Source organism: Peromyscus californicus, unplaced genomic scaffold, assembly GCF_007827085.1.
Source record: "Peromyscus californicus insignis strain IS unplaced genomic scaffold, ASM782708v3 Scaffold_8__1_contigs__length_139910024, whole genome shotgun sequence".
Taxonomy (NCBI): Eukaryota; Metazoa; Chordata; class Mammalia; order Rodentia; family Cricetidae; genus Peromyscus; species Peromyscus californicus.
This window is the reverse complement of record NW_026294606.1, coordinates 31,222,234-31,245,958: the sequence shown is the minus strand read 5'-3', so window position 1 is coordinate 31,245,958 and position 23,725 is coordinate 31,222,234. Positions and strand designations below refer to the sequence as shown.

General features: G+C 41.4%; 1 protein-coding gene across 2 annotated transcripts in view; it reads right to left on the bottom strand.

Annotated features, from left to right (window-relative positions):
- Positions 1 to 23,725, bottom strand: part of Mylk4 (myosin light chain kinase family member 4) — a 78,025-nt gene that overhangs the window by 11,880 nt on the left and 42,420 nt on the right. The window contains exons 2-8 of one of the 2 annotated variants that reach the window (XM_052729197.1): positions 12,295 to 12,373; positions 11,530 to 11,968; positions 10,015 to 10,304; positions 8,115 to 8,220; positions 4,109 to 4,202; positions 3,920 to 4,029; positions 2,548 to 2,689 (exon numbers count right to left, since the gene is read on the bottom strand). In XM_052729197.1, coding sequence (XP_052585157.1) covers positions 2,548 to 2,689; positions 3,920 to 4,029; positions 4,109 to 4,202; positions 8,115 to 8,220; positions 10,015 to 10,304; positions 11,530 to 11,968; positions 12,295 to 12,373 — 1,260 coding nt within the window. The remainder of the gene's footprint in view (positions 1 to 2,547; positions 2,690 to 3,919; positions 4,030 to 4,108; positions 4,203 to 8,114; positions 8,221 to 10,014; positions 10,305 to 11,529; positions 11,969 to 12,294; positions 12,374 to 23,725) is intronic. The other variant, XM_052729198.1, reaches the window with a different exon arrangement.

Sequence of the window (23,725 nt, the reverse complement as noted above, 5' to 3'; positions counted from 1 at the left end):
CGGGCTGGTGGAGGCCAGCTCAGAATTGACAGAGCCCTCCTCCTGTTAAAGTATTAAGTATATTTCCTTCTTGGAGGAATATTTCCCTCAAGATTTACGAGTTCCAAGAGAAATGGCCTGATTCACTTAAACAACCACACTGAATACGCAATACAGTACGAACATTTTTGACCTCCAGACTTTTCCCGTGTGCTTTGTCTATGGGAAAGTCACATGCTAAAGGGAGGCTTTTGTCTCCTACTCATTCTTCATCTCCAAAATTGCAAGGTTTTGCTGAGCTCGGTCTCAGTGCTTAAAGTCCTTGACTAAGTGTTCCCTTGGAGTTAGATGCTAGTAAAACTTGGCCTGCTAATCTGACAGGCTTGGGGGAAGGGAACAAAATCAAGCTATAGCACTACTTCTCGGTGTCCCTGGAATGTCCTGCTGATGTAGCTATATTTATTGGGATAGAAAACCTTAAGTCTGGGAAAAATAAGTAATTTCATTTAAAGCCAAGGTCATCCATTAAAAAAAAAAAAAGAAATAGCATTTTCAAAGAAGAGCCAAGAACTCTTAAATTCTAGTTTCAACTCCACTAAGAGCTGGGCATAGCGAAGTTGCCAGGTACCCGGGACTCCATCCCCATCTTTTTTTTTTACGGACCACACCTCCTTCCACATCCTGTCTGGTCAAAAGGAGGTCCAAGAGAGGCAGAAACCCAGACACACTTCGTGAAATGATGTAGTATCTTCACATCAATATCTAATCGCCCATTTGGTTGTGTATAATATCTTTGGAAGCCCTTTCCTAAGATGCCTCTAAAACAGATGTCTGAGAATAAAAGCCATTTTCCACAGAGGTGGGTGCTGTACTAGAGCATTTGGAGTCATGCTTAAATAATGGGTTGAACAAGTAAAGGCTGTCCTATTATCAAAGAATACCATTGTATCCTGAAAATACTTTTGCAGAATATAAAGAAACAGAGGGCACTTCAAAAAAAATTTCTATCATACTAAAACTAAGACTGTCCATCCTCTAAGATTTTCAAAAAATAAAATGATGAAAAAGAATACTTTAGAGTCAACTCTTGACTCCCTGCTGTGACGCACACTCAATGTCACCAGTCTTTTGTCTTCCAAGGAGCTCTCTGAAAAAAACCTGGTCCTTCGTGACCCATCCAGCTATCACCTTTATTATTATCTTTATATATAAGCCATAACTAAAACTGCCCATTGCAAGTCTTCAATCAGTGTTACAAAGCCACAGACGGAATCATTTGACTTATGATACGACAGCTCCTGGCTCCAGCTGCCAATCAAATCCCTTTAGGGATATCTGTAGAATATCTACAGTGAACAAAAGTGCTCCTTGAAAATGCGCATTATCATATTCAGTCCGTGGCCAAGGATTTTGCTTTTTAACCTCTGACTTGGTCGTTTTATGTCCCACTCCCCCCCCCCTCCTCCTGTGCAACAGTGAAAGGGAAAAGCAAGGCACATAAATCAAGACAGCGAGGGAAGCCAAGTTGTAGGAAGAGAGGCCCATGGAAACCTATTTAAGGAGGCCAGATTTATTCAGCTGGACCTTCCCTAGAGACTTACAATATATGGTATGTTACATAGAATACACAATTTATCTCACTGTCATGCTGTGCAAACAGGGAAATGAGGAAGTGATCAAGCCACACAAGAAGATGCACTTTGTGATAGTAACTCTAACGTAGACTGGATCAGGATTATTAGGCAGGGTCCAGTCTTTTGTTGGTTTTATCTCATGTGACATGAAGTCCAGTTCTGGAGACTTCATAATGAGAGAGAGAGAGATAAAGAGGAGGAAGGAAATGGACTGGATTCCCTCATGGCTTCTGATTTGTGAACAAGTACCCTCGCTTCTCTTTGGCATTGTATCCCCACCCTTCAGCTGCCCTGCGTTCCGTTCTCCATGGCTTCTACTTGGTGTTTTAGTAAACCTACAGGAAAGCAAACCCCAAACCAGAGTTTTCTAGAAGAATTCAAGAGGCTCCTGGGGATTCTTAAGAGCTGAAACGGTAACTATAACTTGGGAATTAAAGACCAAAATACTCTCACCATATAATCTGATAGTAAGGAGATGGCAGGAATATTGTGGGAATGGTGATGTCTTTAATTCTACACTTTTAGGGAAATGACCTCCTGTGTTGATTTAATAGAGGCAATTTATAATAATCTCAACAAAAGACTCTAAAGATGGGCATGCAAATATTAGTCCCCGAAGTGGTGACAGGAGTTGAGAATGAGATAAAAATCCAGATTTTGCTGGGTGGTGTGACATGAGTCTATCTCACCAACTGAGGAGGCTGACTTTGATAGGATAGCTTGAGCTCAGAAGTTCATGGCTGGGCTAGGTAAAGAAGCAAGACACCTCTCAAAAAGGAAAAAGGAAAAAGTCCAGATTTTTATTAATTCCTGAAAACATGACCAGAGACAACACAGCTTTCCAAGGTTGGTACATAATATTTCACAGGTCCCCTGACCATGGGGGCAAAGCTAAGGAGGCTTTGCATTTCACAGGATGAAAAACATGCCCTACCTTGAGATCCAAGTGGAGGATATACATCTGGTGCATGTACCTGATCCCCTCACAGATCTGCTTCATGAACAGGATGGTGTCCAGTTCTGTCAAGCTGCAGTTTTCATCAATGATGCGATCAAACAGCTCCCCACCCTCCACACTGCAGAGGGAAGAGGTGGAACTTTCAGTCCGGACTCCATGAACACCATGTGTTTTTCCTGGGCTAATTGCTGCCCAGGTTTTTCTAGCTCTCACAACAGGTGTTTCCTTGCCTTCTTTGCTGTATGGGTTACACAATGCCTATGTTGGACACCTTCAGTATACCTTATGTATATACCTTCAATGCCACACATCTGAAGTCCCAAAGTCCCTGTCATTGGTGGCTGAGTTCATGTGTATCACTTAACAGATGATGGTGAAGAGAACACAGGGACACACTGAGGTTGGATTCCAGTGTTAACAGAAAGTGAGTCAAGGTCTTCACCTTTTGAGTTCTTAGATTAAGTGTAATGGCAAAGGGCTTCTATGTGGCCAATGCTGGACACATTAGTTTTCCAAATGCCTTATACACCATGGCAAACAAAACAAAGCAACTTTCAGTGTCTGTTCACTATTAGAACTGCTTGAGTTTTGTGGTAGGTGTGCTGGTGTAGGACTGTGTAGGACTTTGGATGAAAACCAGGGCATCACGCATGCTAGGCAGACACACTACCACCTGAGTTGATTGAGTTTTTACATACGTGATTCTGAAATGAAGCTGCTTGGCCTAGTACCAGGGGCTTGGCATGTGCTTTGTGCTCTTGAATACTTAACCACCCCTCATCCACAGTTTCATTTTGCTAGGTTTTAGCTACTCATGGTCACCTGTGATTGGTACAGGGCAAGATATTCTGAGATGGAGACTACAGTCACATAATTTTTGTTTGATATATTGTTGTGATCACTTTCTTTCACTATGAGCTGTTAACTGAGAAGTTAATCTTTACCATGGGCATTTAAGTACCTGTAGGCTGAGTACCATTCCAATTTTAGGCATCCACTAAAGGTTTTATTCAGAACATACCCCTGAGGGTGAGGGAAATCCCTGTGGAAGGAGACGAAGCTCACAAGCCACGTTCCTCTACTTGCACAGGATAAAGTCCAACCTTGATTTGGAACAACAGAACTGCATCTACTTTGATACAGGCTGCATCTGTTTTGTACTGCAGCTGCACCTGATCTGTGAGTCATGCCGGGAGATTGCACTTAGAAACAGTTTCCCTTCTGACTCTGGCAAGATCTCATGTCTCCTGAAACTCAGATCCAATGGTGCGCTGCCCATGGTTCCGGCTGAGTCATGAGCACTGTGCAGAAGGTGTGTGAACATGGGTGGGAGGGAGAGGACACCTACTACTCCATGACGAGGATGATGTCATGCTTGGTCTCAAAGGCATCATAGAGCTGAATGAGGTTCACATGGTCCAGCTGGTTCATGATGCTAATCTCGTTCTTCACATCCTCCTGAGGAGAAGGAAAGAGTCAACTAGTGTGGTGGAGACTGGCCCAGAGGGAGAGGAGATGCACCTCCAACGGCCTTTACCTTGTCCTTTGCACCTCTAATCTTAATGATTTTAGCAGCCAGCTTCAGGCCCGTTGCTTTCTCTTCACACTTGTGAACCTGGCCGAAACGCCCCCTGCCAAAGAACAGACAGTTCAGTGAGGCACTGTCGTCTGCAGGGCCCCACATCAGTCCCTGCCAGGTGGACAGCACGAGTTCCCAGGCATTTGTCTCTTGAGTGAGCAAACTTGCAAGTGTGTCTCAGCATCGGGGACAGCATTGACCAAGGTGAGTTCTGTGGATCACCTATATCCTCCTAGGCAGTTGTGTTTGTCTTTTTGTTATTCCTCCAAGTCAGAAACACTGTCCACTACAGAGCTCTACTACATGAAGGAAATGGGTAAGCCCTGAAAATCCTATGTCTTGAATTATACTCATGTCTGTTGTCTTGCCCTAAATCCTAGAAGTTAATTTGCCTCAGCGGTCTGCTAATACTTACTTCTGGTTAGGGCAGAGGAATACTGTCAGTGTCTCCTGTAGATGTATCCCAGGTTTCACTTGAATTTTGAATTAAGGACAGTGGTTAAAACAGAGTGATGACTAAATTACATTCATACATTATGGTATTGAAGCAGTTGATTAGTTTTAAGCCATACTTCAATTTTGAAGGTAATTTTGATCTATTTTGTCAATTATAAAATGAAATTTTTAAAGAGGAATAATTAAACTTGAAAATTTTAATCAAGATTTTTTTCTTTGAAGATGGTTGATTTTAGAATTTGAATTGTTAATATATCTCTGTATGTTTTACTTAGATAAATATCTGATAGCCTTATCCTGTGTTTCAATGTTATTTATTTAGCATAGACATTAAAAATAACTTCTGGGGCAAAAAGAATAGTTTCCTGGACCTTGCATCTGTCCTACGCAGGCAAGAAGGTGAAGTCCCAGAGTCTGCACTTTCAACTGATTCATAAGCATACTAAAACTTGAAAACTGCTATTGTAGATAACATAGAATCTTTCTGAATGCATATGAATGTAGAAAATCGGAATTTGTAAGCATATGAACAATACAACCTGTGGGTCAGGTGTACAAAAAATGTTCTAGAAACTGCATTTAAATAAAATAACAATAACTTTGCACGTAGATACATAAAATCAAAAGTATATGTTGTGTCCAAAGAGACCCAATGAAGACATTTAGACTAGCTTAGATATCAGCTTAATACTTTAATAGGACAGTTGCTTCTATGCATATCATTTAAGTGTGGCCCCATAGATTTAAGTGGTAGGAACTAAGTCATCAGAACAGAGGTGGTGTTGGTAGTTGTATAGAGCCTTTAAAAGTTGGGACCTCGTGGTAAGTAACTGTGTCATTAGAGGTCTTCAGAATGAATTGGTGTAGTTCTTATTGGGCCCGAATTAGTTCTCAAGAAAGAGTAGTTATAAATCAAACCTTCTCTGTCTCTGTCTCCTCTCTTCCTCTCCCTCCCCCTTTCTAGCTCTCTCTCTCTCTCTCTCTCTCTCTCTCTCTCTCTCTCTCTCTCTCTCTCTCTCTCTGTCTCACTCTCCATGATGTGATCCACTATGATGTGATGCAGCCAAAGGATTTTTCACCACAGTCAAGTGGATACTGGTACCATGCTCCTGACTCTCCACGACTGTAGATTAACTTAACCTATATCCATTATGCAGTACCCAGCCTCAGTAATTCAGTATAATAGAAAACAGAATACTAACACTTCTCACATAATCATATTCAGAAATGCACACACATAAGCAACTTGATTTGCTTCCCTTAATTCTTATTTAATAAAGTAAGTCAGGACACATATCTCTGCTCTGTGTATTGGTGACTATCATGGAAGAAAGTGACAGGGAAGGTCCCATAACAACATAGTAAACCAGAAAAGACCACATTCCTGTTCCCTGCAGAGATGAGGGTGACCATGCTTGATGTATACAGGAGTAGCAGCAGCCTAACCACCACAGAAGTAGGTGGATCTTGGAGAATTACTCTGTACTACTATAAACATATATAAGTGGCTACTTCAATTCCAACATCCACTCTAGAGGCCCTCTGTGTTGGCACACATGAACACACATGTCACTATGATTAAAAAAAATGTCTTTTTCCATCATTAGCACTAATCTTAGAACTGTCTGGTCAGCAGTGATGTCCTCACTGTCTGTCTCCAATGATATATGTCCATGCTGAGGTTCTCACATGACTCGTCCTGGAAGGACCTTGATACTGAGGCCACCTCATAGGATCCATGCTGGAACACCAAACTGGTATCCTCATGCTAGCTGAACATAGACATGAAGTATTGTGTTCATCAGATTCCGTTGTATGAATGGAATCCATGAGATAACCTAAAGGGACCAAGGTTGGTTTTGACTCGGGGTTTCAGAGGGTTTGGCCTATGGTCAACCGGCCCTGTTGCTTTGGGCATGGACAGCACAGCATATCATGGTGACAGAAGACCTGCTCACTCCATGGCAGCTGGGAAGCAAAGGCTAGGAGAGGATGAGAAGCCACTGAGGTTCCACTATTCCCTTCAAGGACACAAGGACTCCTAGTGACCTAATTTCATTCAGCTGTGCTCTACCTCCTAAGGGCTCCACCATCTCCCAATAATGCCACCTAGTAGCTGAGCTTTTACACACATTGGGAGAGATTCTTAACCTAAATGATGAGCCTGATATATAAATACCCTAATGCCACAGTGCAGAAGACGAACCTAGGAAAACAGCCAAGAATTCCATGGTATTTGGCCTGTTTCAATATCTCCTCCAAGTTAAAAATAAGCTTCTGCATAATTCCTTACCACTCATAAGCAGCATGTACTTGGTGGCCATGCCACATCTTGAAACAATGCACACCTAATTATGCTCCTCTAACCATTATTGGTTTTTGGTGAGCACAGCATGGCCACCAATGTTGAAGGGAGCCCATAACAAGCAATATCATACCTCAAATCCAACTGTACCCAAAGAGGCAGATGAGAACTTTAAAAGGAGCCACTGACAAACTTGGCCCCCAAAGCAGGACAAACCCTGGGAATTATTTCAAAGTTTCTTCTGCAAATAACTGTTCTCCTTCAGAGGTGTAGTTGCTGGTTTGCCACTGAAGTCCCTGAAGACCCAAATACTTCAGTCTTACACTTGGGGTTCTGAAACCTCATTTCTCCCTCATTCCATCCCCTCAGGCCTGGAGGAAGTTCTCCAAGATCAGCTGCCAAGGGAAGAAGAAGTTCAGGTGTTTCTACATGGCAGAGGGCAAGGAACTGTGGAATGGTAAGAAGAGGACAAGACTTTACAAAATTAACTGATTACCCCTTAGCATGAGGAAACTTCACTGAGGCATCATGCGTATCCTCCATGTGTTGGTTGTGTATATAATTGCTGTTTTCCTCTACATTACATAAACTTGTGGATGGTAGTAAATCCTGTTAGGCAGGCTTTGAGTTACAGGAAGTCATTGGGAGATGGTGACTGAAGCAGGAAAGGGAAAGGTCCCCCAGTGTAACCCTGCCCCCTGATGGACTCTAATCCTCCTCCTTTAAGAGACAGTGCACCTAGATGACACTCAGATGAGTTCCTCAGTGAGGAAAACAATCAACTGAAATGGAAACAGCAATGAAAGCTGTAACAGCAGAAATGGAAAACCAGCAAGAACGGTGGAAAGATGAAATCCACGCCCCTGGAAATACATAGATGGGATGCATTCCTGCATTTCACCTCCTAAGGGTTAAACCTGCCTTTGAACAGTTCCTGGACCTTCTTCTGCTGACTCATTGGGTTTTTCCTACTCTCAGACATTACGACATAGCAAATAAAACAGATGCTAAATGGAAAGTATAGCTACCATGTCAACCATCTGGGACAAGTGACGATTTTCAAAAAAATGGTTAAAACCTCTTAAAATGTTTGTTTTTAGTGTTTGCAGTTCTCGAGTTGAGACCAGTGAACATTTCTTAGGCTCTACCTTGGGAAGATTCTCTGCTTTTACTGAGACGTTGTTCAAACTGAGCCTCACTCACCCTCCTAGGATCTCAGATTTGCTCACGGTGAACAGACTGTCCACTGCAGAGTGTTTGGCCATGACGATCCGATGGTCAAATGGGGCTGCAGGAGCAGGGACATCCTCTGTCAGGGGAGAAGAAAAGGGCTGTCCATCAAGGAGTCTGACCTCCTTCCATCATCAAGCAGCACATCTCATAGTAAAAATCAACTCATGCAAAACTGAAATACAATCCTGGCTTCTTCCCGATGAGTCTAATATACATTTCCATTTCACGTAGGAATGGTCTGTAACTCATGACCATCTTATCAGGTGTCTTTGAGAGACAATGTTATTCACAAACTCTTAGGGTAACTTCTAGACAATGCAAGACAGTGGAAAGTCTGCCATCCCAAGACAGTCAAACACTTCTAGGGCTGGAGCTGAAGCACAGTGGGAAACTACTTTCCTAGCATGGACAGGAGTCTTGGTTTGATCTCCAGCATATTTTTCTTAATGCTTTCAAGCCTGAAACCATTTTTCATTTAACCATGAGAAATTAATTGATTCGTCTTTTTGGAAACTGATCCTGTATAATCCATATTTTAATTAAAGCAGAGATAAAAAGAAGAAACGTGAATTATTTCTTTGTGTCATTGAAATATTTGATGTTGTATACTAATTTGTAAAATGTTTTAGGCTTTATTTCAGAGTCATTTAAAGTACAGAGATGAATTTTTCCTGGCTGAATGGAAATAAAACTATGTAAGTTATATGCTACAGCTATTCAATTTCTCCCACTTTCCACCTTCCATCTTATGTATTTAAGTGATAGTCCACATCAGCATGAATCCTAACATGCAGAGCTACTCAATAATATTTCTCCTAATGGTCTTCATATTTTCCCTTGGCCATTGCTGTCCATGAATTTGTTCATCTTAATTTACTTATTAAAACAGCTACTGCACATGTAAAGCAAGGGTACAAAGAGAAGGGAGTAGAAACAGCCATGTTCTTTATTTTTTTATGTATTCCTTTATTGGTTTATTTGAGATAGGGTTTCTCTGTGTAACCTTGACTGTCCTGGAACTCACTCTGTAGACAAGCTGGCTCAAACTCCGAGATCTGCCTTTCTCTGCCTCTTGAGTGCAGGGGTTAAAGGTGTGGGCCACCACCACTGCCTGGCTCCAAAACAGCTATGATTTTTAAATTTGGCACTTATCCAATATATATTTCCTGATCACTTACCTTGCTCTAGGTATACTATCAAATAGTAATATTAATTTTGTTCAATTAATTTAGCATTTTTATTCAAATAGCACAAATATCTTGGAATCTAATTTGATATAAATATTCACCTCTCATGTCATAAAAATACTCTGAAATAAAACCAGGAGAGATTTCTTCAGGAAGCATTCACTGCTTCAGATTTTGTTCAGGCTGGGTTAAAGTGCTTTGTGTGCAAGCCTAAAGACATGAGTTTGGATCCCTAGGACCCACGTAAAAAGCCTAGTGTTGTGCCTGTAACCCCAATGTTGAGGCCACCAGCCTAGCTCCAGTCTCAAAGGAATATGGTGGAAAATGATAGAGCAGGACATTTGGTGTCCTCCTTTGGCCTCCACACATGTACAGGTGCACACCCTGAGCACACATGTTTATCGACATCACTCATATACTACACACATATTCACATACACCTAAAGTAAATAGTTGATGATAGAGAGATAAGTAGATAGGTAGGTAGATAGATAGATAGACAGACAGACAGACAGACAGGACTGTTTCTTTTGCCTGCATAAAGAGTGTTCAAGTTAAACACACTAATAGTATTAATATGGCATATGTCTTCTTAAAGCTGTTAGGATAAGAAAATTCAGTTGGAATGCTTGCTGGGGATAGTTAGGAAGCTTTGAAAGTCTAGAACATAGGACATTTCCTACCCAGTGAGACCGCCAGGTCTTGCTGTCTAGAGGTGGTCCTTCCATCCTGGGGTCTATCATCCAGGCTCCTGGCTTGTCTGGTTTCCTCTGTTGTAACTGTGGGCTCTTTCCCCATACTCACTACATCCATTCTGCTCTTCTTGTTGTCCTCACTTAGAAAACACTCCTCTGCCACTCTGCGCTTACTGCTGCCCGCAGACTCTGTCTGTTCAGCATTCTGAAAAGTGGATCCTGTTACTGAATTTCCCAGGATTCCTGGCATAGAAATGGCCTTTATATTACTGATGCACCTGGAAAATAAAATCCATTTGCAACTCTCAATGTTTCAAGGAAAAAAATGTTCAGATTGCCAGAACTCTTAGAACTGGGACTTCCTTAGGATGGTGTTTGGCGAAGAGGATGCACTCTGTGACACAGAGGTGATCAGTCCAGCAGTTGAGAACATCAAATCTAAGTAGATTACTGGACACAGAGAGTCTTCCAAGGACCTCACTGTGAAACCAAAAGTGGTCATTTATGAAACCTAACTAAATTAACAGAAGAGATAAATTATAGGAAAGAAGCAGTTATCTCTTTAAAGATTGACAGCCACATAAGAACCATCATTGGTGGAAAAATTGGCTTAATTGGCATATTTTGGCAGCTGCTGGTCTTCCTAAGCACAATTTGTCATGATGGACTTCAATAATGATGAGTGTTTAATATATAGGAATTAGATTTCTTCAAGATTAATTTAAAATGTACTATATTAAAGCTAAGAAACAATTATATCTTAAAGACCCCCCAAAAACATCAGAGGTGTTTGGATACCCTTTGCTCCAAACAAATACTCACCATACTTAGAGCAGCTAACTTTAATTGGATACAAAAATTCCTGAATTTGTACATGACACTTCTTCATTTTAATTTTAATTAAGAAACTTAGTTATAATGAATTAGGTCAACTCCTTCAGATTTGGGTTTTTAATTTACAACTCAACATAATCATTATTTAATTCTTAGCCTTAGAAAAGATATGTTTTCATTGCTAAACAATAAATCTTTTTACTTGTTCTTTAAGTATTATTGATTACTGAAGATATCAAAATTCATGATCTTAATGTTGGTGTAAGACTTAGAAATAATCAAATGGGGATCAGGGAGGAAGCGTAGACTTAGCTTGAACAAGGCCCTGAGCTCCATCCCCAGTGGAGGGAAGTAAGGACAGAAGGAAAGGGAAAAGGAACTGAAAGGGGGAGGGAGGCATAGATGGATAGTTGAGGGAGAGAGGTAGGGAGTGAGGGAGGGAGCGAGTGAGGGAGGCAGGGAGGAAATAACTGAAAATATTGGCAAGAAGAAAGAGGAATAGCAGAATAATAGGAAAATGTCATCATGAAAAATCAATATAAGATAGGAGTGCATTCTAAACATTGCCTTTAAAAACATCTTCATTTTTCTTCCAAAATGGCCTCCAATACCACAGCACAGAGGCCTTTAGGAGACAGCCGCTGCGGATGTGCAGAACTGTAACACTACCTTTCGTGGGATGGGCCGCCATTCATTTCATCGATGTGCTGATTTTCAGTTGAGTGTTTGCCCAGCACCGTTTCACTCACAGCTATTGAAACTCTCTTCTCAGCTCCTATGCCTCTGGTACCTTCCTTAGAAGGAAGCTCATCTTTCCCTCCTTTGAAAAATGGACATCCATTTTTATCCTCAGCATCTTGTTTATCTCCCAGGATGTTGCTTTCTTGTCTCTCCAGATTTTCTACGCATCGACCATCTTTTCCACCTGCATTCTCTCTTATCTCTGTGGAATTCCTTGGAACAAAATCTGCCTTGTCTTGTCTTTCTTTATGACATATGGTATAACTCCTGTGAACTTCAGAAGTGTTGGTCTTCTCAGCATTTTTCCTGTTGAGTTTGGTAACCTTTTCTTTCTCGGAGGAGAATTGGTCTTTCTGGTCTGGTCTCTCTAGAAGCCACAGAACACAAAACATTGTAATGAAGAATTCATATGACCACTTTGATTTTGGCTTCATTCAATGGCATCTCTAGTCTGGCTTCTTTTAAACAACAGATTTAAGTTTTCAAAAGCAAAGCAGAATGAACTATGCCCTCTGACTGAAAACTGTGTGTCAAGAGATTTTCTTATCTGTTGCTGGAAAGTCCAAAGCCAATCAGATAAAAATATCAAGGAAACAGCCCTCCTCCCCACAGGATTTAGGAATGTGTGATTTTCTTCAAATAAGAGAAACAGCAGACTCTCTCCATAACCACTGAGTCTCCTAAGGATGTTACCTGTGAGCACTGATGTCTTTCCACCTTTGACAACTGTCCTTTCATTCAATGCAGGGTTGGACCACACATTTTCCTCGGCCTGTGGGAGTACAATCAAGCAATTAAGGTTACCTACAGTATACACACTGCTTAGCCTCAGCGCTACTGACATGGGCTATTCAATTCTTCATGTAAAGAGCATCACAGCATGACAGGATGTTTAGCATTATACCAGGCCTCTCCCCACCAGTGCCAGGAGAAGCCTGCCTCCCAGCTGTGATGACCAAAAAATGACTCCAGACATTTGAAATTTAATTTCTCAGTTTACAGTGCATAATACGTTACTGCTGACTATATTTACCCTGCTGTGCAAAATAAAAATCTCAGCCCTATTCTTGTCTATCTGAAATGTTGCCAATTAAAAATAATGTTAATAAAGCAAAGTGTCTCCAAAGATTACTAAATTTCCTCAGAAGTAAGGGCAAAAATTGTTCCAAGTTGAAACTATTATACTATGTAATTTAAACATGAGTAAAGGCACAGAAATGGATAGTCATGTAACCTGAATAATAGTCTGAACTAATGAAACTCTGTATAGCCAGCAATATCAAACAAAACAAAATGAGCTCACTTTTTTTCTTTTTCTTTTTCTTTTTTTCTTTTCTTTTCTTTCTTTTCTTTTTTTTGAGACAGGGTTTCTCTGTGTAGCTTTGGAGCCTGTTGTGAAACTCGCTCTGCAGACCAGGCTGGCCTCAAACTCATAGAGATCTGCCTGCCTCTGCCTCCTGAGTGCTGGGACTAAAGGTGTATGCCACCACTACCCGGCTGAGCTCACTATTTTCAAAGAAATTCTGTCATGGTGTGTAGACGGTAACCCATCTGCAAGATCTCATTGAAGGGTATGGCTAATGTTGTAAGCTGCTCTTGACCTCTGTTTTAGTTGTTTTGATTTGGTTCACATATCAACTGAAGAAAAATCAGAGAACACATGTGAATGAGCTTTCTGAACTACCTGGAGGAGATGAAGGCAGTGAGCTTCTTAACAACTGCTTCTTCCTTTCCCTAGAAGATGCCTTCCTCCCAAGCAGTTACATGTTAGCACAATCCTAGTTTCCCCAGATTAGCATAACAAATCCTTCATACACGGTGTGAAAGGTAAAGACTAGCCTGGCCCACACAAATTCTAAGTTATACATTGAAAATTGATAAAATCATATGAAGCCACAGAAAAATCAGTCCCCCCACTCTTTGGAGCAGAACTCAAGGAGGTTTGCAAATATGAAATATCACATAAGTGCACACTGTTGTGCCTAAGACAAATTTCAAATACCCTTATGAGAATGCTTCCTTTTCCCAGATGGGCACCTCACCACACAGAGTCACATGTATTACATCTATAGAAAGCCAAGGGTGGAGATCAAAGCAATAGGAAGCCTCTCACTTCTATGTGCAAGTACAGAGATGGCAGTAAAGAATGTTCAATATCCTTAGGCGAAGGCAGTTGCTACTTCTGTATGTGGGCACAGAACTTGGCACTTAGGCCAATACCAGTGCCCCCTGTAACACTTACTGTTTTGGCCAGTTTGTTTCCTACTAGGTGTTGGGTTTATTATGGCCATGGTACTTAGACTAGAGACATCACATAGTGATGATGATGATGGTGGTGTGGTCATGGTGCTGTAATGATGGTGATAACAGGGGAGACGATGATGATAATAGTGTGGTCATGATGATGGAGATAAGAATGAGAACGACAATGATGGCTACATGTACTGAGCACAGACAAGTCTACTAGAAATTCTTCAGTGCAGTCTGCATGGTCAACTCACTGGTGATTCACAGGAACTCTTTGAGAGAGCCTGACCATCAACCACATTTTTATAATGAAGTCAGGATTCTAATTCATTTCTCTGTTTGGTCTCTTCTCTAAGTGGCAGCATGCTCTGTACTATTTTCCTGGTATAGAAAGGGATTTTAGCCAACCTGGATAGTTAATATTGGGATCTACTGAAGAATAGACACCATAGAATAAGAAAAGCAAGAGCAGGGAGTGAATTAAAAAAAAGCATTAACAAAGCAAGGAAGACATATGTGTTCGTTAGCTAAAAGATTAGAATTAGCATGCAAGAGGGGAGAAAGAGATCATTCCATTTTCACTCTGAAAAGTCTATATTCAAGTTAGTCAAGTAAGGCAGTTGAACAAATTGTGTTGATGGCATTTCATATTTGTCTCCTGGTAATTTCCCTTCTGAAATGAAAATGTCTGTGTATTGGCAGGCACCATGCCTTGGGATTTATCCTGTGTGTCAGAGACACGACAGTAAGAGCAAAGTGAACTGGGTAGTGATGAAACCTGGTCTGTGTTCATTTATTTCAGCCCATCAGAAGATGTAAAAGTGAGAGTCTGGCCACAGAACTCTGTGGAACCAGTCCCGGCCACGAGTATCCTGGCAAAGGTGAGCGTGAGGTGTCCACATTCTTCATTCAGAGGCTGGCCTGTCCATGCATGGAAACTGTCAGTGCTGAAGACACAGGAGCCAGTCACCAAGCAGGGCTGCTCTTCCTTTTTGTAATTATGAGTCTCATGTGTTTTACCATTTAAATAATGCAAGACCTCCATTCATTGCCACAGGCTATTTATAGTTTTATTTCCCTGTGTAATACTGACATCTAGAGGAACTGAAGTGTCTCTAATAAACAGAACTACTATTTTTTCCTTTTCTCTCCCTATGTAGCAACCATGGGGACCTTTATTCTGAAACCTTTTCGCCCCAATTCCTCCATAGAAGTTCGTACAACAGGACACAGATCTATGGACACATTGTACCTGTCATCCAAAAATGACATTTGTTTTCTATGAATATAGAAGTCAGGATCAATGCTGTTAAAGAAGAAAGTCATAAAACCATTCCCATCATCCTGCAAAGGGATGTGCTTCTCTGCTGCATTCACAGTTCTGGCTGAGGTGGACAAAAGAGCTCATTTCATTCAGATTTGTCTATTCATTCATTTAAAATTATGTATGGCTGGGCAGTGGTGGTGCACCCCTTTAATCCCAACACTCAGGAGGCAGAGCTGTGGGTTCAAGGTCAGCCTGGTCTACAGAGTGAGATCCAGGACAGGCACCAAAACTACATGGAGAAACCCTGTCTGGAAAAACCAAAATAAATAAATAAAATAAAATAAAAAATATGTATGAATTTGCATATGGATACCTTTGCCAGTGCCTGCCAATTCCTTTTGTAACAATTCTTTTTTATTTATATTTTACATATTTTAAGATATATATTAATAAAATTAGGCAAATATAATTTATGTGTTACTATAATGTTTTTTCTAAAAATAAGTATGCACACACATTATCAATGTATATAATTGGTGAATATTTTGGAGTGGGCTAACCTTTTACTGATAACTGTGCAAAATCAAATATTTCAGAGACTCATTTTTTAGGCGGTTAGTTTTTATCAGCTTGACACAAACTAATCACCCAGAAGAAGGGATCTCAGTTGAGGAACTGCCTCCAATAGACTGGCCTGAGGGCATGTCTGTGGGACATTTTCTGGATTAATGATTGATGTGGGAGTGCCCAGCCCACTGTGGTCAATACCACCCAGATGGTCTTGGGTGGTATAAGAAAGCTGAGCAAGCCGTGGAGAGCAAGCCAAGGAGAGCAAGCCAGGAAACGGTTCCTGCCTCTGCTTCTCTTGAGTTCCTGTCCCAGTTTCCCTCGAGGACCCACTGCAACCAGGAAATGTAAGCCAAATAAACCCTTTCTTCCCCAAGGCACATTTTGGTCTTGGTATTTGTCTTTTTTTTTTCTTTTTTCTTTTTTTTTTTTTTTTTTTTTTTTTTTTTTTTTTTTTTTGAGGCCAGCCTGGACTACCAAGTGAGGTCTTGGTATTTACCACACGTAACAGAAAACAAGGTAGGCTACTCGGCAACACTATTTCAGCCGTATTCTGATTTTTCTTAATTGTCTCTTTTGGAGGGGGGAAACATTCTAACTAGCTGGTTCAAGAACAAGCACAGAATTAGAACTCTCGGTTAATTTCTTACGAGGTGTTTTTCTACAATATACTCTCTATATGAAGTCAAGATTCATAGCTCAGATGTCTGCTTTCATTGCTCATCACACACTTTATACCCATGTCACCTCTAGAATTTGCCTTGCCAAAGGATCCAACCATGCACGGTGGTGGCACCCACTGCCAGGGCATGAGTTCCTTTCTGTCCTGTACTTCAAACCCACTTCAGGGCCACGCCTCGACTCTCCTGGAAGCGGTGAGATGACTGGGTGGAAAATTAACCCACAAGTCCAGCTTTGCCTGTTCCCTCTTTCCTACCCTTTCAATAAAAACAAGCCTTTAAAAATCAATTAAAAAATGGATTTAACCTGACCAGTGACAGGGAAAGTGAAACTTCACTAGACTTCAACAATCTTGCAGTCAGTTTTTGTGTCATTGTCCACTGAGGGACACATCTGTCCTCCGACTGGTATATGGAGCTTTCGCTCTATTTTTGGTCCCCTGGCACTTGAACAGGAGAATTTAGGGCTCTAAAGAACTGCTCAGGAAAGCAGTGTGCGCTGAAGGGAGGATGTGCCTGCAGAAATGGCTCTGCTAGTGTGGGCGTGTTCTGCCATTAGGCTCCTCACAGGAAAGCAAGGTTTCCCTGAGGACTATCGCTCATGCATCCCGCCACCGATGCTCATATCCCTTGCTTCGCTTCAGAACAAAATGTTACGTGATAATCACATCCCTGCATTTGGGGATTAGAGCTGCTTCAGAACAGTAAATTCATAACATCACACATGGAACAGAACCAAACCTGCTCCCTGAATAGTGGCTTTGTGTCTCATTGCTGTGGTAATGCCATGGTGAACACTTTCTGGTCATTTTAACCTAATGTCTAGTAATATAAAAACAAAATTATAACAATTTAAAATGACTTTGCTAAATTTTAACTAGGTTCTTAATGGGAGCAATGAGAAGAAATAATTCCTGACAGAATACAAACAGAAAGGTTTTTAGAAGAAATAGTGACTTACATCTCCCTATTTGAAGATAAAGCATTAATTTAACATCTTGTGTCTATTTATTATTTGTTTAGAGTGAGTGTGCCACAGCAGAGTGTGGTGGTGAGAGGACAGCTTGCTGGAGTTGATTGTCTCCTTCCACCGTGTGAGTGCTGGAAACTGAGTACAGAGAACCAGATGTGGCAGCAAGTACCTTTATCTGCTGCACCATCTCAACAGCCTGATGAAAGATTAATCTTAGAGATCAATTGCAAATAGACCTATTATTTCTCTTCATCTGCAGATGCTCTCCAATTCCCTGTGCTCTAAACACAGAGAAAACACCCTGGGTCGCTAGTCAGACAGGAAGAATTCTCACACAGTACAGTCTGTGTTGTGGGCATTGGCATGGGATTAGCTAGGACGGGGTCCCACGGACCGAAACCAGGAAGGAAAGTGTTGGCCTTGACCTCAGAACTGAGCGAGCATCTCCTCCCTGAGCTGTGGATGACATCAAGCAGGACCAGTCACCTGAGTAAATAACCCTGCCCAGAAAATGAAAGCCTCTGGACGTGTCCACAAATCTGTGAACAGTACTTCATTCAGAATCATGAAAACTGGACTTCGGGGGTCTGATGCTAAAGCTGCCAGTTCAGCGAAGTCTAATTAGACCATCTGTCAAATGAAGATACATGAACATATAAGGTGGACTGCTGGGTCCCTGTTGTTCTAGTCTTGAAGAGTAAACTGCTCTGTTCCTCAGCCTTCTCCAGCAGAAAAAGCCAGTACAGTACCATGTTTTTCCAATCATCCTCTTGGGCCAGTCCTTGCTGGCTGACAAAGGCCTTTTCTCTTTTCTTTTTTTTTTTTTTTTTTTTTTTTGGTTTTTCGAGACAGGGTTTCTCTGTGTAGCTTTGCGCCTTTTCCTGGAACTCACTTGGTAGCCCAGGCTGGCCTCGAACTCACAGAGATCCGCCTGGCTCTGCCTCCCGAGTGCTGGGATTAAAGGCGTGCGCCACCACCGCCCGGCTCTCTTTTCTTTTTAATTGAGGGTTGAACCTAGGACCTCATGCATGCTAAGCAAACCCAAAACCCAAGGCCCACATAGATGGTATGTCTGAAGGAGTTTTGGAAGACCAGTGACCTAGGCTGACAGAGTGTGGACCCCCAGTGTCTACCCCAACATTATTAAGGTACAGTCTTTGGGTCACAACTGTGAATGCTCCCTTCCATGCTGTTACCCAGCCTATTTCTGCCAATTTTAGAAAAAGCAGTTTAAAAGAAGAAAATTGTATGTTTTCCCTAATGTTCAGTCCCACCAGGTACTCTGTCATGCATATCTTATTTTGCTTCATCTTATACCAGATGTCTGAGCTGAACCAGGCTAAGATACCTTATAAAAGATTCATATTCCTTTTTAAAACTTTACCTACTTTACTTAATTGTGTAAGTGTTTTGCTTGTGTGTATGTGCGTGTACTACATGTGTGCCTAGAACCTGAGAAGGTCAGAAGAGGGTGTTGGGTCCTTTGGAAATGGGGTTATAGTGTAAGTCTCATGTAGGTGATGGGGATTGAACCCAGGACCTCTGCAAGAACAGCCAATGCTGTTAACCACTGAGTCATTTCTCAGCACCTTACATTTCTTTCTACTTCCCTCCTTCCCCAGATGGCACGCTGACTTCACTCTTTTCCTAAGACTATGACTTTTCCGAACCTGTTGACCCAGCCTGCCACCCCACCTCCATCTGCCTTCTTTTGCTCCAAGTGTTCTTGAATGCCAATTATTCTCTGAATGCTCCTGAAGATTTGAATAGAAGTGGTAGCAAAGGGGGTGGGCCCTGGACCTGGAGGTCCTCCTAACCCCACTCACAGTTGTGTGATTGTAGCATACCACAACCTTTGCAGTCACCACCTGTGTTGGTTTGGGTCAGTCCATCCTTTGTTACCCCTTTTTGCTTGTCAAGTGCTGATTCCTCAGTCCCACAAAACCTGCATGCACCTTTGATTTCATCCATGGCAGAGTATCTACAAACCACTGCCTCGTTCTCACCCTTGACCCAGGTATACAATATTAGCTGGCAAGAAGTCTAAAGCACGACCCTGGGGATCCCAACTCCCCTTGCAAAAGTGACCTATGGAGTACCCAAGGAGAACTATAAAATAAAAAAGCCAGTATCCCTAACCACACTTCTGGTCCTTTGTCCGAAGACCTTCTGCTTGCTTCGTGGTCATGATGTTTTAAGTAGCCAGGTCAAGACTCAAGCTGATAGGGAGAAACACCATCTGACAGGGCACAGAATTACTTAATGATCTTTATATAAAAGTAAATCTGGAAACCATAAGCCATGATGGCCTTTGACCTTCTCAGGACTCTGTGGCAGGAAAACACTTGAGCATGTTAAAAACAGGAGTGCCACTTCTAAGAAATTGTGAACATGAGTCGGAGAATGAAAAACCAAATTCACATGGAATCATTGCTCCTTTACAGTCATCTGGTTAAATTGAGTCTTACATGTAAAATTCTTTTTATACTACACAAGACTAGATCTTAGAAGATTTGTACATGAAGTTTACAATGTTTTTTCATCACCCAATAAACCTTTTGATTTCTTCTACTGAAGACAGTTTTAAGAGCATTCATTTCACTTGGTGTTCTCAGCATGCATTTTATTTTAGACTCACTTTTATCCCCTCATCTCCTGTCTCCTGCCCCAACCATTTGTCCTGTCAGCGCTATCCCCCAGACCAGCTTTCTGTGGTGTCCTGTGCTGGCAATGTCTGGCTAGAACAGTGTCTCTTAGGGTAAGGGGATGTGTGGTCACTTGGGTGGTAGGGACCTCGGAGATCTAAACTTAGACTAACTGGGCAGAATACTTAAGCTCCTAGTGACTTGCTTTATGCATGTTCCCCCCAAGTAGGAAACACTAGAGTACACTATGAAGCAGAATGGCTTTTAGAAAGTTACCATTTTAAAGCAATGAGAAGCTACAAAGCTCTTCAAAATGTCCCTAAACTTGGTACATGTAATATGAACCCTAGAGAAAAACTAGTTGGGGTGGGATGGGGGTAGTAAGATGGCTGTGCTGGTAAACCCAAACAATTTGAGTGGAATCCCTGGAATCCACATAGTGGAAGGCAAGAGCTAACTCCCCGATGTCTTCTGACCATACACATGCCACAGCATGCACATAGCATTAAGTAAATAAACAAATATTTTAAAAACCTAATTGGCTCTAAGTACACTAAACCTTTAGTTGTCTGGCCCCTTCTATTCAAGACGGGTCTGTGGACTGGTAGCAGTAGCAGTACCTGAAAGCCTACTAGAAATGCACACAAGGGCTGGGAGAGCAGCTCAGAGGGACAGTGGGTGGTTGGCATGCATGCCTCTGGGTCCAGTCACCAGCTCAAGAAGAAGGGAAGGAAGGAATGAAGGCAGGCAGGCAGAGCCTCAGTCCTTCCCTCACTACCTAGAATTTACATTTCAACCAGTCCTCAGATAATTTCTACGCACATTAAAATTTGAGGATATGGAACAAGAAAATCCATACAATGAACTGGTGTGAAAATTACACAAATATTTGTGATTGCCTTATAAATCTATTTAATGTTGCATCCATTAGCTGCCTCACCAGCTAATTAAGCTCTTACCTCATGAGCTCAGAGCAAAGACAGTGAGGATCAGAAAGTGGCCGACAACATTGGCCTGGTCTGTTTGCTGGCCTCAAAGGGGGGTCACTTTTGAGAACCCACCACTGGGAATGACTTCAATAAGGTTCTTACTGAAGAGTGTCCAGACCCTGACAATGACCGGGACTCCCAGCAGGAGCTGGGAAAAGACAATGTATGGTTCATATACCATGCCTAGAACTTCCTACTAATTTCTGGGATCTACAGAATGGTCAGGCTTGGCCCTCAGAGAAAAGAAACATTAAGACTGGTGCAACCATGGAAGAGTGAATTCCAAAGAACAGGGGATACAGCGGGCAGGGTATCTGAAGGAGACTGGCCCCAGGATCTCCGTTGACACTAAAGCCACAGATGTTTAGGTTTCTTGCATGGAAATGGCACATATTCCACATGCTTCCAATTATCAATAACTTCCCAGTGATGTTCAGTGCAGGATGATGCTGTGCAAATGGTTGTTATACTCCACACTTAGGAAATAATGACGTCTGTACATGCTCAAAACTGACAGTTTTTCCCCAAATATTCAGTTGGTTGAAACTATAAGTGCAGGAACCCCTGTATGTAGAAAGCAAGTCTGTGTATCCTGTTTGGCTCCCCCAGTGCAAAGAATACAGTTATGATGAAGACAAGTGTTTTAACTTGTTTTTTCATTTAAAAGGTGACTATTAACATAAAGGGATAAAAAGTAATTCTTTTTCACCCAGTTCCTATAGGGAGACAATGATCAAAAGTTTAATGTTTCAATTCTGCCAGCCAGAAGAGTATGTGTTGGTGAACTGTTTTATCAGATGGTGACTAGAACTAACTTTGTACTGCATATTTCAAAACTGTGAAAAGAACAGGTTTTAAACATCCCCTCCACATACACAAAAAAAGGGAAGTTGTCGATACAGTAATGGATATGCTAATAAGCTTTAATGGAATCTTCCTATGGTATAGATATATAGATTGAACATCAATTTGTGTCCCATAAAAATACGTAATTATTATGTCAATTGACTTTATTAAAATCAATAAAAATTTCAAATTACACAAAAATACATACCTTTTAATAATCTATACTTGTCTATTGCTATTTTTAAGCTTTTTATTTATTTGTTGGTTGTTACATTTGTTCCAGTTTTGAGACAAAATCTTCTTGCATAACCCAGGTTGACCTTGAACTCAGGATTGTCCCTAACTCTGCTTCCCAAGTGCTGGGATTGCAAACACACACCGCCAGGCTAGCTGTGCTTGGTATGTTTGAATCCTCAGTTCATGATGAGCGTAAATACCTTACTGCATGCTTCATCTTTTTGTCTCATTGCTTTTTGTTTTGTTGTGGACATCAGAGAATTATTCAGCTGATGCCCTGGTACCTTCCTGGTTCTCAGCATAGAAAAACCTCTATAGTGATTGCTTAATAAATAGTGATTGCTTAGGGATGTCTTCAGACTTCCAGGAGCCCCTCTCTCTTCCTGCTAGGACCTTCATATAACCAATAACCAGAGGGTCAGTGTCAGGCGTGTTGGGGGCCTCCAGAACTGTACTCTAATGTAGTGTGTTCTGACAGTTGAGTTCTGGTGAATCCCTATAAGCAAACAATACTGACCAGGAAAGAGCAATAGAATTTGAAATAACCTGGTCATAAAAGTAGGCTGCTGGCCATGTGATTTTTCAATAAAAAGCAGGTGATTCTTGCTATCCCTTTGCTAGTTTTGTAAGTTAACTGACAATGGGACAGTGAAAAGGGCACTTTGAAAAGCAAGAGTGTAATGGATAATAAGTGAAATAGAGGGTTACTCTCAATACATTTTTCAATCTTAGCTCTTGGGGATATGATTCTAAAATTTATAAATCTCCTCCCTTCTGATATTCTTAATCGGGCTTAGAGTCTAAGGACATCTCTCACAAGCTTGCATGTGGTTCTGATGCAAGCGGTGCAGAAACCACACTACGAAAAAAGCATGTAGAGTTCCCATGCATTATTCAAGACCTAGCTTGGCAAAGTGTGCCTTTGTAGACTCTTTCTCAAAAACGCTTCTCCCACATCCTCATTCTCTGCCTTGGTTGGCCATGAACCTCATACATGTGTAACATCAGACCATGTTGGAAGTATTGGTTTGCATGTGTGACCATGCCTAGGCATCTCAGTATCTCTAACATCTAACTTGGTATCTGGCATGTGCCAGACAAGCATTGATTGACTGCTTCATTCATTAGTAACTTGGGAGAGATGAATTCCAGGCAATGACTGAGCATATTGAATGCCTGGGTAAATGTTTCTTGAGAGCTTGCAATAGGATATGCTTTATTATTCTCCTTCAGCAGCAGACCCTGATATCCAGCTCCCAGAGCCCTCTAGTGCCCCAAAGTACTTTCATATAGGGAAAATTGCCAATCTGTACCTCTATGAAAAACTATAGTCTTCTTGGACCTTTAGAGGACTGCAAATGTCACCACTCACATCTAGAACTCTATTCCTAGTGTGGTTTTGTAAAGTCATTTACCATTTAACCACCTTCTCAACAAATGTCTTATTCCTAATGAAAATCAGAACACGCACTACAAATGTTCATTTGTTTAATGTGCATAGTTAAGATCTGTTATTCACATTACTGCACTGGCTGTAACTTCTTCAACATGTAGCTTCTTTAACACATTAGCACAGAGACACTTCATGGATACTTTCGATGAGAAAGGAGAGGTTGGAGTTAGTCGTTGCCACGGCCACTGTTCACTGTATTCTAACTTTGGAATCTAATTTT